The sequence below is a fragment of the Egretta garzetta genome, unplaced genomic scaffold (assembly GCF_000687185.1).
Source record: "Egretta garzetta isolate BGI_Z169 unplaced genomic scaffold, ASM68718v1 scaffold636, whole genome shotgun sequence".
NCBI lineage: Eukaryota > Metazoa > Chordata > Aves > Pelecaniformes > Ardeidae > Egretta > Egretta garzetta.
In genome coordinates, this window is record NW_009260012.1 from 197325 (window position 1) to 210835 (window position 13511).

The window sequence follows — 13511 nt, forward strand, 5'->3', positions numbered from 1 at the left end:
CAGAAGCAGTTCTCTCTGCCTCGGAGGAATCTTTCTCCCTCAGTGGTATGAATCTCTTGGCCCTACTTTCACTGATAATCTTCCCATACGCAGTCAAGGAAGAAGTGCTGAGAGGATTGGGTTTCTCCGGGGCCTCAATATTGCCATGCTGTGTCTTTATCGACCTAAATCAATACTCGCTGAGGAAGCTGGACTCTGCCTTCAGAGGTGATTCCAAGTTCATCTCCTGGCCAAAGCTTACTTTAGTCAATACTAAGACTTAGGATTCCTTAGTCTTAAAATACTTTCTTTTCCACTTAAGCAATACTATGAGGAGTACTTTTTTCCTCTCTTCTGGCTGCTCTAGGCAGTGCTCTATAGATACAGAAAAGTTGTTTTCTTTTTGAATCTGCCAGCTGAGTCTGCAGCCACCAGAGCTGTTTATTTGCTTATCTTAACTTGGTGTTCTCCGGAGTAGACAGTTTTTGTGTGTGATGGGATTCTAATGCAGCTGTTGGTTTGGACCATGCACCATCTGGAAGACAGCACTTAGTCAGCCTTTGAATTGGGAGATGCCCGACCGCTCAAAGCGGCAGATGATTTGTGTTTTTACAGGGATACCTCACCTTATCGGGGTCGGAAAACTCATTTCCAGAAGGGAAGGTGGTATGTGTTGAAGGGGGATGGACACGAGTTAAGCGTTGTCACGCTTGCTCGGAAGGCGGCAGTCGCTGGGGGAACTTGCGCTGCGGACTGTCAGGCCCAGCGGGACAGCTCGCGTACGTGGCATCGCGGTGATTTTCTGAAGTTCCAAGCTGGTCGCTTGGCAAACATGTTCTCAAGGGAAGCGTTTCCAGCCCTCTTCTGCGATGACTTTCTATCCCTTCCACTCGTGAGGGGTGCAGAGAGTCGTGTAACCCAAGAGCAATGAAGGCGCGTGCAGGAGCTCCTGCGGGTTTGGAAGCAGCGTAGGCTGCGGTGCTGCTGTGTTCTGTTCTTGGTCCGTCCCGGGCTCGCGGCCCCTGAGCCTCCCATGCTGTTACTGCTCCTCCGCAGCTGAACATCCCTTGTTTCACAGCGTGGGATGTCAAATGGAATAAATGCAGACACCTTCGTGGTTGTGTACAAATGCTGTTCTAGGAGTTTCCTCATCACTGAAGTTCTTGTTTCTGTCTCCAAAGAATAAATGGAATTTGACTTCTTTTCAATATTATTCTAGCCCAACGCTTCCCTCTTTGAAGCCTGCTGCAATGAACGGATCCAACAATTCGATGATAACGAGGAGGAAGAAGATATCTGGGAAGACAAGGAGATAACCTATGCAACCCAAGTTAAATCAAGAACACGGTAAGGTGAAAACAAAAGGTCAATATTTTTCCCCCCCTCTAAATGCTCTGAAACCGTACGTTTTGGTTAAGAGCAATGCTTCATTGTTGGTTATTTGTGAGGCCTTTTTCTTGCATAAAACAGCGCTTTGCACGGCACACTTCTGCCAAAAGAGGTGGTGGTTTGTCTTGAATGTGAAACAAAGGTCCCGGCTGGGGGAATGCAGTAGTGATGGAAACACCCAGTTACTGAGTCTGTTAGCAAAGGTATTTAAAAAAAAACACCCTCAGTTTGAAATATTTGGCGCTTACTCCTTTCCTCCTGTTTGGGGAGGAGGAGGTTGAAAGGCTGGGAAGGCCGAGGGGAGCAGACAGAACGTTCTTCTTCAGAATGTTAAAAGAAGAAAAGTGGTGTTTTGCCTGCGAACGAGTGGCCTCCCGTGGCGCGACTCTGGCATTGCACATCACTATTTTTCATCCCATTGGTACAGTCAGTTATTAAAGCTGCTTCTGGAATTCTAAGTCTGCAAATGTGATCAAATGAGACAGAAAAACTGGCCGAGACCTTAGCGTTCATTTGCCTAGCGTCAGTGAACTGATGGTCCTGTCCATACACGGAACTGCCACCGCGCCAGTGTTCCCCTTCTCCGCTACTGGTTTGTCTGCTCCTATCAGTCTCCAGCCCCGAGTATGTCGTGGCAACGTATTCCCTGATACAACTCTGCAGATGCAGTTTGACAAGTAAAGCACTTAGGGACTTTAGTGGAAGTACCTAGAGGAGTGGCTGCTGCTGCCTGCTGAGCTTTGTGTCTTTTGGGGAATGAGCCCTGTGAAAGGCGTTCGGCATCGCTCGCTCCGTTCAAATCTGCGCTTGCTCCCCGGCGCAGGGAGGAAGCAGGTGAGGGAGGAACTGGCCGCCCTAAGGGTTTTCCTAATTTTGAGTTCTGCAATTTAGATTTGGAGCATCTCAGACCTCAGAGAGCTCGTCAAAAAGTGATCTTGAGAATGGAGATCATGATGGTAGCGTGGACTCCGAAGAAGAGGAGGAAACGGAACAGCAGCCGCCGCCTTCCTCAGCAAACACAAACAAGAATAATATTTCTGAGCAGAAAGACTCTGACTCCTCTGAAGGTAAAGAGTTTAAAACAGCATCGCCCCCTTTGAAATGAGGTCTGTAAGCATCTCTGCAGAATAGCAGTTTGCAGGTCGCCGGGTGTCGGTGGCTGTTCTCTAGTTCCACCTGTCCAGATGAGAAGTGCATATTTCAGTCTTCATTTTTGGCCCCTGAAATATCAGTGAGGTTGAGCCCTGCCCGGCTTCTTCAGGGCAGCAGTGTGACGCTTCAGGTACCCTAAGGCAACCACAGGGGTAGAAATATCATCACAGAATCATCACAGAATGCTTTGGGTGGGAAGGGACCCCCAGAGGTCACCCAGCCCAACCCCCCTGCAGGAGCAGGGACACCTTGAACCACATCAGGTTGCTCACAGCCCCATCCAACCTGGCCTGGAATGTTCCCAGGGATGGGGCCTCCACCCCCTCTCGGGGCAACCCCTGCCAGGGTTTCACCACCCTCACTGGAAAGAATTTCTTCCTTAGATCCAGTCTAAACCTCCCCTGCTTCAGTTTAAAGCCATCCCCCCTTGTCCTGTCCCAGCTGGCCCTACTAAAAAGCTTGTCCCCCCCTTTCCTCTGGGCCCCCTTGAAGCCCTGACCGGCCGCACTCAGCTCTGCCCGCAGCCTTCTCTTCTCCAGGCTGAACACCCCCAACTCTCCCAGCCTGGCCTCAGAGCAGAGGGGCTCCAGCCCTCGGAGCATTTTAGTAGCCCTCCTCTGGCCCCGCTCCAACAGGTCCATGTCCTCCTTGTGCTGAGGGCTCCCGAGCTGGATGCAGGGCTCCAGGGGAGGTCTCCCCAGAGCAGAGCAGAGGGGCACAATCCCCTCCCTCGATGCTGGCCACGCTTCTCCTGCTGCAGCCCAGGGTAGGGTACAATAGCAAGTACAACAGCACTACTCGCTCTTTTAGTACAGACACTGATGACCAAAGTGTGAGTGGAGGATTATGCCTTGCGACATCAACTCCATACATGACATTGTAAGAGTTTTATGCAGACCCTTGCCGGGTATCGCCACGCTCCGTGTAGCTGCCTTTTCTGCCTAATGGCCTTTCTGCGCTGCACGTTGCAAACCTGTCTTACGGTGCCTGGAGGAAGACTGTAGAGGGACAAGGTTTTCCCAGATCACAGTACAAATAATGCTCTGGAAGGTGAGGAGACACACGGTGGTGTCAGCAGAACAAACCCGATCAACTGAAATAAAGGGACAGAAGTGTTAACGCTCGCTCCTTGTTTGGTGCGCGCATTTTCAGTTCAAAAACGTTTCTTTCCCCAGGTGATGCCTTTGTATTGGAGCTGTGAGCGTAATGCATGTTTATTCCAGTAACCAGCCCTCTACACCCCTTTGGTAGTGTCAGGTATTTTCAGTTCTTATGCGGAAGAACTGGTAGAAACAACACGAATGGCAGCCTGTGGGTAGTGTGCGTCGATTTAGGCCCCCTTCTAGAGACATGGCTTCAAGCTGTGGTTCAATCTTTGAGTGCAGACTTGGTGGATGCCTCCTACTCTCAGTTGTGTTGCATGCAGAGCAGTTTGCACAACAGACCTCTGCAACCCCTTCTCCTTCCTCAGAAAAGGTAATGAAAAATGCTTCTGAAACAAGTGCGCTCTTTCAGCATAGACGTATGTTCTGAGGAGCGAGGAGTAGGCGGGGAAACCAAATTACATTCTTAGGTTTGCTCAAGATCACTTCTGTGATCATAAACATTTTAATCCATATATCCATGACATACCTGTAAGTGCCAAGATTAAACAGTTGGCGATTGAAGTGAAAGCCGTCCCACTTGGCTTTTGACGGGAAACGCCGGTACCTGGAGTTCAGCCGGCTCAAGGAATGAAGACATTCCTAGCGTCACGTTCCTTAATTGACGCCTCTCTCTTGTGGATGACGTCAATATTTGTCCGAAGAGGGATTGTCAAGCTGGTTGTCTGTAACGGGGGAGATTCCTGTAGATGTTGAAGGAGTGCCATCAGACGGCCTTTCTTCTTTTGTCTCTGGGATCACTTTGGAATATTTTTGGGATGGCTGAAGATTCTGAAAACTCATAGGAATTCCAGTCCGTTGTTCTGTGCCTGCAGGGTCGGGATGGACGGCTGTGTTCGAGCCCGTGAACTCGAAGCCGCCCGCACCCTGCGTTGCCATGGATGTTGGATCGAGCGTATGGGATTCGGCAGCCCCCGAGAACACCGCGCCGGAGGAGAAGGGATGGGCAAAGTTTACAGACTTCCAGCCTTTCTGTTGGTACGAGAGGCACACGTGCTCTCAATTTCTTTATACCTTTTGAATGACAGAATATTTGAATACGGACTGATGGGAGTGCCTTGGCTGCCCTATTTTTTTCTTCCCTTTCCCTTCTCCTTGCTGTCCCTTTTTTTTTTTAATATTGCCTGAGTATCCTTGATCAGGGCTTCGCGCTTCCCTTTACCTTCCAGTGCTTCAAACTGGTGTTAGCATTCGTGTCTATGATACAGGAATACTCCATGTATCACCACTGCTGCTACGCTAAGAGCATAAAATAAGTAAATTAATACGGTTTTTAGATGTTAAAAATACTTGTGTAAAGAAAGAGTGACCCCTAATGATTTCTGTTGGGGATATTTAGAAGCACAACCAAGATATCTGTACTTCATTCTCAAGGCTTTTCTCCCCCCCTCCTTTAGCTCAGAATCAGGTCCGCGATGCAGTTCTCCTGTCGACACAGAAAGCAATGATTCCGATGGAAACCCAAAGCAGAGTCAAGACAAGAACCGTAAGTGAGAATGTTACAAGACAAAACAGAGGTATTATTTAAGCTGCTTGAAATTCTGCATAGTGTACCAAGGCTACGGGGGGACCTGCCCCCCAGTGCCTCCTGCCCTGTCTTACTTGAAGAATCGTGGAACCGTTTGGGTTGGCAAAGCCCTTGAAGCTCCCCCAGCCCAACCGCCCCCCTACCCCTGCCATCCCACCCCCAAACCCTGGCCCTCAGCACCGCCTCTGCCCAGCCCTGGGAGCAGAGCCCGACCCCCCCGGCTCCCCCCTCCTCTCAGGCAGTTGTAGGCAGCGATGAGGGCTCCCCTCAGCCTCCTCTGCTCCAGACTAAAGTTCTAAGCACTCCATTTCACACCACCCTGCTTACTCGGTGCTGTCCCTGGGGGCTCGTTCCTGTGGCTTTGGTCATTCTGCAATGTCAATTATTTGCTTTCCTCAGTCAGCACTGCCTCTCCCTGTGTCTGGAACGTCTGCGTCACGAGGAAAGCGCCGCTGGTGGCCTCTGACAGCAGCTCCTCTGGCGGCTCTGACAGCGACGAGGAGGAGGAGAAGGCTGATATCGTCACAGAAACCATCAGCACAGGCTCGGGCCAGGAAACCATCAAGCTGACCATGGATGCTAAAAACGAGAAGGCCGTTTTCACCAGGTGCGAAAGGAATTTCCTCGGGCTGGGGTCCTGCTCTGCCCTGTGTGCCCAGGGGTTAATGCGTTACTGCTCCCTTTCAGACACCATGGGTCCAAACGTCCTGGGCGAGGGTGTCTTACCCTTGTCACGAGGGGTTTATTTTAAGAAAATATTTATAACACGCTTATTTTGAGAAATGTGCGTGGCTCATTTTAGCTGCTGAGCCACGTCGTAGGAGCACCACCCACCCGTCTGTCTGTCTGCACGAGAGATCCAGGCCTGGGCTTGTGGCAGGGACGCCAGGTTGGACCGCACAGAAGAGCCGAGCATAACCTCATGTGACGGCACGCGCGAGGTCTGGCGTGGAGTCAGCGTGCGGCCTTGCACGGGCAAGCTGTAAATGTCTGAGGCTCTCGTTTTCCCCTCGTGTCAGAGCAGTACATAAATGATAAAGAATGAAAAACGCCAGGAAAAGAGCAGGTGCTGAGATTTGTCAGCTTTGGGCAGCAGTTTGGTTGGAATTGCACGTGCTTGAATCTTGCCTACTCCAGTCGTAGAGGGGAATTTGCTTTTTGGAACAGTGAGCACCCAGTTCACTTGGTGCATCCAGGGACCTCACCCAGTTTTAAGATATTTGGGGGTTCTCCTCACGCTCCTCACAAGTACGTGGGGTGCAACATAACCAGTTGGAGTCCCTGTATTTCATGCATCGGCCTCAGGAACAGGTATTTACTCTTTCTAATGCTGTGGTTATGTGATGTTTTTGGGTAGTCCCCATGAGCTGCTTGGCCTGTGTGCGCACTCCAGCGGATCGCTGCTGGGAGGTAAAAAGCAGCGGCTTGGAAAGCGGGTGGGATTGCAGAGCTGGGTAAAATCCTGGAAGTCAGCCCCCGGGGCGTTTGGTTCGGCAGCTCTGAGCTGAGCTTTTCATGACGTGACTGCTCTTTAGTTTTGATGTCCACCTCAAATGGCCTTTGCTCTTCGTACTTGACACGAGTGAGGTGCCTGAGATTTCTTTGCGTGCGGTGATTGCATCTGAGCTGGTTTGGTGAATGGAGTTTGTACGCGTAGGGGTGGCGCGGCCAAGCAGGCTGCCTCCACCGCGAGTGGGAGATGAGGAGAACAAGGACACTGCCTGCCACGCTAAAAGCAGCGTCTCCCCCTCCAGTTTTGGCTGCACGGGAATTCTGTCTAATCCAATCCCGTGGCGTGTGTATCTGAACCAAGCTCTGTGCTCCAGATGTTTCTCCTCTCTGGATGCGCGGAGTTTTTGTTTGGAGTAGTGTTACACATGGGACCGTCCTGATTCACAGGAGCAGCGTAAATCGTGCTTGGCATGTTCTTATCTCCATTTATTTCCTAGCAGGTAGGGAATTTTTTTGTCTGATTTGGCTGGTCAGATGTTGTGGGCTGCGCTGCTGTTTTAGGCGGCATAAACTGGAATGTGTTCTTCTCCCTGTACATCTCGAGTGCTTTCCGTAAGGACAAGGCTTCCAGAACCTGCTTGGTTTTGCCTGACTGCGATGCTACAAAACCAGTTCCATCTTGGCAAAGAAAGGAAATACTTGGATAACCACAGCCTCCACTTCAAAGGTGTCTCTAGCTTTCCACAGCTATAATCGTGGCCAAAACTCAAAATAGAAGCTGTGGGAAGGCAGAAACCTGTGACGTAGAGGGTGATTTCAGATCTGTTTCGTAGCTGGGCTTCTCCCAGGGTGTGAATTGCCGTATCAACCGATGATGGTAATGGAAACTTCCTGGTGTCCTCAGCTCTCCCAAACCCGTCTGCCTTCTATTGGGCAGACACCATTAAACTCCAGTGGCCAGGACGGAATATGTTCATTGCTTACCATGTTCCTTGATGAATCCAAGGCAAGGCACCATACTGAAAGTTTAAGAATTTTTCAGATTGAAGATGTGGCTCTTGCTGACTTGCTGCAAGCACTTCCCTAGCAGCGCTGCACCTCTACCATGCCACATCCCTTTTCCTGCAGAAATGGGTCCTCCCGCTCCTTTTTTCCCCTCCCTGCAATACTGAATCTGCCGTCGAGATCCTGAGCACTCCTTGGAGCTGCACAAGGACTCTGTGGATTCTACCATCAGTAGGGTCGTGAAAGATCCCGATGTTACAGTCCCGGCCTTTCATACCCTCCATCATCATCTCCACTGCTGATGCTTCTCTGCCTGCCCCTCCTGCCCCCGGATTTAAGCTCCGGAAAGTTCACGATTTGTCCTTGCGTGGCTTAGGAGAACGTCCCTTGTGGCAGTTCTGCCTAAAGTAGCCATAGCACAGGTTACAAACCATGCGCAAGGAAAGCGTTTCAGATGTATTTAGGTAACTTCTCTCCACTGTATCTAGCTGACTTCCCAGATCTCATCTGATGCAGTCGTTGCCTGTGGAAAAATAAGTGGGTTTGCAGAAGTTCTCTGGCTAAAGAGCTTCCAGTATTGCCAAGCCTCGCTCTCCGATACCTTCAGAACGCGTGTTGGGCTTTTTACAGTGTGGTGACTCTTCTGCTTTTCTGTATATCGATCTGAACTGTCTGGGGATTGTAGATTATTAAAACACTCCTGCGTATTCTGCTGGCAGGAGCACCGTCGGAGGACGCGGTCGCGAAGTTAACGCTTTTGTCTGTTTTTTTCAGCAATCTTTACTGTTTTCTTTTTCTTCCTCTCTTTGCTTTCCTTCTGTTTCTGCCTCTCTCTTGCTGTGGGTATTGCTCAGAGTATTTAGACCTGCAGTCAGAGGGTACGTATGACGGCGACCTTCCCCGGGTTCCAAACATCCACCAGACAAGTAGTTTCTCCCATTAGTTACTTCAGACTGGGCTGGAAAAAGAGCTGGTGGCCCCGTGGACTGGGGAAGCTCATCCTTTCACCATCAGTCAAAACAGACCCCAGAAATGATATTTCGAAAACCTGCGTGTGAGGTTGCGTGGCGTCCTTTGCGGAGGCACGCGCAGAGTCAACGCCGGTGCACCGCTGAAAAGCAAATACGGCGTTCAGTGCTTCCACGCACCGTGCCCTCGAGCTTCTGCCATTGCGCCTGTTTGTGAGCTCTTTCTGCAAGTGGGACTTTTCTTGTTTTAAGTGGGAGGTTCACGCCGTGCCCAAGGTGACGGAGGGAAGCCTTGCTGACTGCGGTTTGCTAACGCACACCCTCTGGAATCGCTGCCTGCGTTAGGGGCAGGGGCCAAGTCCTGAGACGTTGCCCCAGCAGCACTAACACCTACTAGCATGCTGTAACCCGCCGTAAGAGACCGGTCGGTGTGTTTTCCAAAGGCTTTTTTTTTTTACAAAATACTCCCCCCCTGCCAAGTTTTCTTTCTGTTTTAAATTGTGGGGTTTTACTAATTTTCCAGAATTCATCCATTCAAATGAATTCTCCCAGGCACTGTGCAAGCCAGCAAGACTTTGCTGTAATTCATAGAATCATAGAATGGTTTGGGTTGGCAAAGCCCTTGAAGCTCCCCCAGCCCAACCGCCCCCCTACCCCTGCCATCCCACCCCCAAACCCTGGCCCTCAGCACCGCCTCTGCCCGGCTGTTAAATCCCCCCAGGGCTGGGGACTCGACCCCTTCCCTGGGCAGCCCCTTCCAGCCCCTGACAGCCCCAAGGGGAAGGAATTGTTCCCCATGGCCAACCTCACCCTGCCCTGGCACAACTTGAGGCCGCTGCCCCTCGTCCCATCGCCCCTTCCCTGGGAGCAGAGCCCGACCCCCCCGGCTCCCCCCTCCTCTCAGGCACTTGTAGGCAGCGATGAGGGCTCCCCTCAGCCTCCTCTGCTCCAGGCTGAACCCCCCCAGCTCCTGGATGAGATCAGAAAACCAAAAAAGAAATGCAGTGTAACAAGCACGTCTTGTGACCGTTTGGTCTGAAGAGGAGCGTGCTGCAGCGAGCATGTAAGCGTCCCTGTCCTGAGGGACGGACACCCGAGGGGCAGAAACACCGTCCTGACCTCCCGGCGCACGAGGGTCAGGAGACGTAGCTCAGCGTGCGCCCCAGAGACCAAAGGCTTTCAGAATGGCAAGCTGTGGGGTATTTTAAAATAGTTGTAATTACCACCTGTACTTACTTAACTTACTATTTCAGTAATGAACAGCGCCATTTTAACAACCTTCTGAAAGCCTTCTGCCTCTTCCATAAGCTGGTGAGTCCGTGCTGCGTTTCCTCACCGTGGGCGCTGCCGGGCTGGACCTTCCCACCGGATCAAGGCGCTCATATTCCCGCTGTTACCGGGGGAGCCGAGGGGCACAGCCCACACCAGCCCTTGGCTGGAGGAGCGGGCTCGAAGCTGCTCAGAGCAAGCGCAAGCTGCGACGGTCTCGGAAATCCCTGCGAGGCTTTGCTGAAGTTGTAGAAGCAGTCGATGGGCCAGAGAGGTGCAAGGCGAGGGCTCTGCCGCGGCGTTAGCCCGGGCGGCTCCCAGCTGCTCGTGGTTACCGACCCAGGCCTAGCAGCGGTCACCAGACTTGCATCTCCTGGGGAAAGCAGAATAAGGGCTGCAAAAGTGTACGCAGCGGGGGCGGTAGCTTCTGTGGGCAATGACTTGCCGTTCCCTGTCCGTGTGCTTCCTTCTTAATTGCCTGATGTTAACCAGAGCTTTCACTTTTCTTCCGTGTGACTTGCAGAGCTGCCTGCGGTATCCACTGCCGAATTGGGCGCAGAAGCTTGCTGAGCAGCTTCTTAAAGGATGAGCTGCGCTTAATAACGAAAAATCCAGCTTTTGCTGTGTCTGGTGACAGTGGGCTTGGGATCCTTGTAACTTTTCATTTCTCTTTCAGTTTATCAACTTCACCTGAAATGCTTTTTTCCCCTTTAATCCTTTTTTTTTATTTAAACGGTCAGATATGTTTGCTGTCCCCTTTTCCCCAGCGCCTCTCGCCCGACTGGCTTGGGCAGGCGACTGAAAAAGGGAGTTCAGAGGGGAGGCTGAGTCCACCTGAAGAGCAGTGGTTGCTGCCTGTTACAACCCAACACGTTTCTCCCGTGTCCGTACGATACCGACTTCCATTTAGCACCTTCTGCAGCTTTGGAGGCAGGCGCTGTAGGTGCTGCAGCGGCTCCCTTGGAGCGGAGCTGAAAATGAGCCAACAGCAGCAATTTCTGCATTTTGCGGAAATTTCTGCCATTTTGGCATTACAGTTTCTCTAAAATCACCGTAAAAGTCTCCCCTTGTTTCTGATCACAAAAGGTTCCGGGATGAAAGTCCTTAGCTTTCGTTCTAACAGCAGCAACGACCCTAAATTGCTGAAACAGCTCAGAAATAGCGGCTGGCAGTGGCTCCCCCCATTGCTCTGGGCATGGGGGCCGGGAGGGGGTCCCGGGGCCGGGCCAGGCGCTTGCGCAGGGCATTGGCCTTGGCTGTTACTGGGCAAGGCGTTGCGGAGCAGTGTCCGCTTGCACGCCGTAGAGAAAATAATCCTCCAGTTTCCTGAGCCGAGTGGAGCGACGTTGTCACAGTGGATGTTTTGAGCTCTCCCATCTTGGGATCCGTGTTTCTTTTCTGTGCCTGCCGACCGTTGGTCTTGCATGACGTTGGGTATGACGTTGGGTTTGCCGTTGCACGTGATGAGCATGGAACGTCAGCATGAGAAGCGGTTGCCTTGCCTGGATCTTGTCTTGCTGCCCAACTGCAAGGAGCTGCCAGAATGCTTCGGGCGGGTGGCGAGGGGGGACCAGCATGCTGTGGGAACCGGGGCATGGAGCATGACACCACCATTTGCTGCAAGATTTGGCTGCGTAGCAGCGTACGTTTATTCAGAAAGAAAGATGGAAGTGATTGATGTGAGGTCCCGCTTCACCAGAAAGCTTTCCCAATCAAAGATGGTCGCTCAGTGCAGTGATCGGCGCAGGAGGGGTCGTCGAGGCTGACAGCAGTGTTGGCCGCCTTCATGGCAGACTGCATGCGAATTTGGAAGCCAGACCTCCCGTCTTGTGTAACTTTGTCTCATTAACAGCCAGCAGATAATTTTCCAGCGTGTTGAGAAGCATGTGTGTGGCGTGGCTGCCCTTGCCTCGCTTGCTTGGCCGTTGCAGAGCCGGGATTTTAAGGGCTTGCCTGTGGGCTCCGCGCAAGGCTCGTGGGTCAGCACGCTGTTCAGACACGTCTTGCTGCTTTGTTGATGGTGCCGCTGTTGTTCCTGGTGTGTTCTCACGGTGTCTTGTTGTCCACGATACTGAGCGTTTACCAAAGAGACTAGAGGATATCTAAAGTGTGTTCCCGGGGCCGCAGTAGTGAGCTTCAGAGGTGGGGGGGATTGAACACTAAGGCTGTTTCATTCCGTATCAAATCCTTCTGTCCTGAAATCACGTAAAGCTCTTGGATCGATTGGGGCTGCAGCCTGAATTCTTTACAGCCCCTTGGGCGAGGAGATGTGGATCCGTATCGCGCGGGGCGCGGGAAGAGCTGCAGGAGGTGCTGTAGCCTGTGGATTTCCACCGGAATTTCCAATTCGGGGTCACTTTGGCTTATCTGAACCAGCAGCAAAGCTTCACCTGGATCCAAAAGGCTCTCAGTAAACGGACCGGTGGGAAAACGGGCTGAGAGCACGATGGGTTTTACAGTCGTGCTGTCGAAATGGGCCTTAAAAAGAGGTTTGCATAAGGGAAGCGGGCAAGGGAGAGGCGTTCAGAAAAAAATTGCAGCGCCGAAGTATTTTCCCTGTAAAGCTGGTGGAAATCTGCAGGAAGAACTGAATTGTTATTGGAAATGCAGTGGGCTCCTGGCGTTTTCACCTGCATAAATAGAACCTCATACCGCTTTATTTTAGCTGGGTATCCGTTCTGATACAGCACGGGTTTATAATTTGGTAATTATGGAGTGTGGACTTTGCTGAATCCTGTTTTTCTAAGAAGAAATTGCCCTGCAGGGAGAGCAACTGTGTTAGTTCGGGGAAGCTTTGCAGCTGCAGGATTGGGGCATTCGGGCAGAAAGGGCTGAGCGACCATTCGGTAGCCCTGAGGTCTGGGAGGAGGGTCTCATGGTTCTTATTTACATGTCCTACACCACCTGGAGCGAAAGCTGGGAGCTCCGTGCTGTCTTGGCAGCAGAGTTAAGAAGCTGAGGTCGTTGAAATTCATCGCTTGCAAGCGCTGCAAGTTTTCGGTAGCGTGTGAAAAGCAAATCTCTGCAGAGTGTCTGCACGGTGCAGGGTGAGCACGTCCTACGCCCGCGCGGGCTCGTCCCCGTTGGGCTTCCAGCAGGCGGCGGAGCCCTCCCCGGAGGCAGCTCGAAGCCAGAGTTCATGTTCTCAGGGCCCTTGGGGAAAGGCCACTGGAAGCCTTCGTGGAAGCAGATGGAATACGGTGATGGCTTTCCAGGGCTGCCTTCTCCTCTGCAATCGGTGGTGGCAACAGAAAACCCGTCCACGTTTCAGTGGCGAGGCAGCGTATCTGTGTGTGTGCGTGTGTTTTGCACAGACACCACCGGCTTTGACCGGAAGTGTTTCGGTGGCGTTCCCTGTGTAATACGTCTACTCATCAGTTAACGTAAGAGCTTTTGAAGAAGTAGCATTTTGAGTACTTCTTAGCGCAAAATTATTACTGTAATTTCATAGAACCATGGAATGTTTTGGGTGGGAAGGGACCCCCAGAGGTCACCCAGCCCAACCCCCCTGCAGGAGCAGGGACACCTTGAACCACATCAGGTTGCTCACAGCCCCGGCCAACCTGGCCTGGAATGTTCCCAGGGATGGGGCCTCCACCCCCTCTC

General features: G+C 51.9%; 1 protein-coding gene across 5 annotated transcripts in view; it reads left to right on the plus strand.

Annotated features, from left to right (window-relative positions):
- PPP6R2 (protein phosphatase 6 regulatory subunit 2) overlaps positions 1-13511 on the plus strand; it is a 122579-nt gene that overhangs the window by 100527 nt on the left and 8541 nt on the right. For all 5 annotated transcript variants that reach the window (XM_035896080.1, XM_035896082.1, XM_035896083.1 and 2 more), the window contains 5 exons: positions 1199-1326; positions 2260-2435; positions 4499-4661; positions 5081-5169; positions 5611-5818. In XM_035896080.1, coding sequence (XP_035751973.1) covers positions 1199-1326; positions 2260-2435; positions 4499-4661; positions 5081-5169; positions 5611-5818 — 764 coding nt within the window. The remainder of the gene's footprint in view (positions 1-1198; positions 1327-2259; positions 2436-4498; positions 4662-5080; positions 5170-5610; positions 5819-13511) is intronic.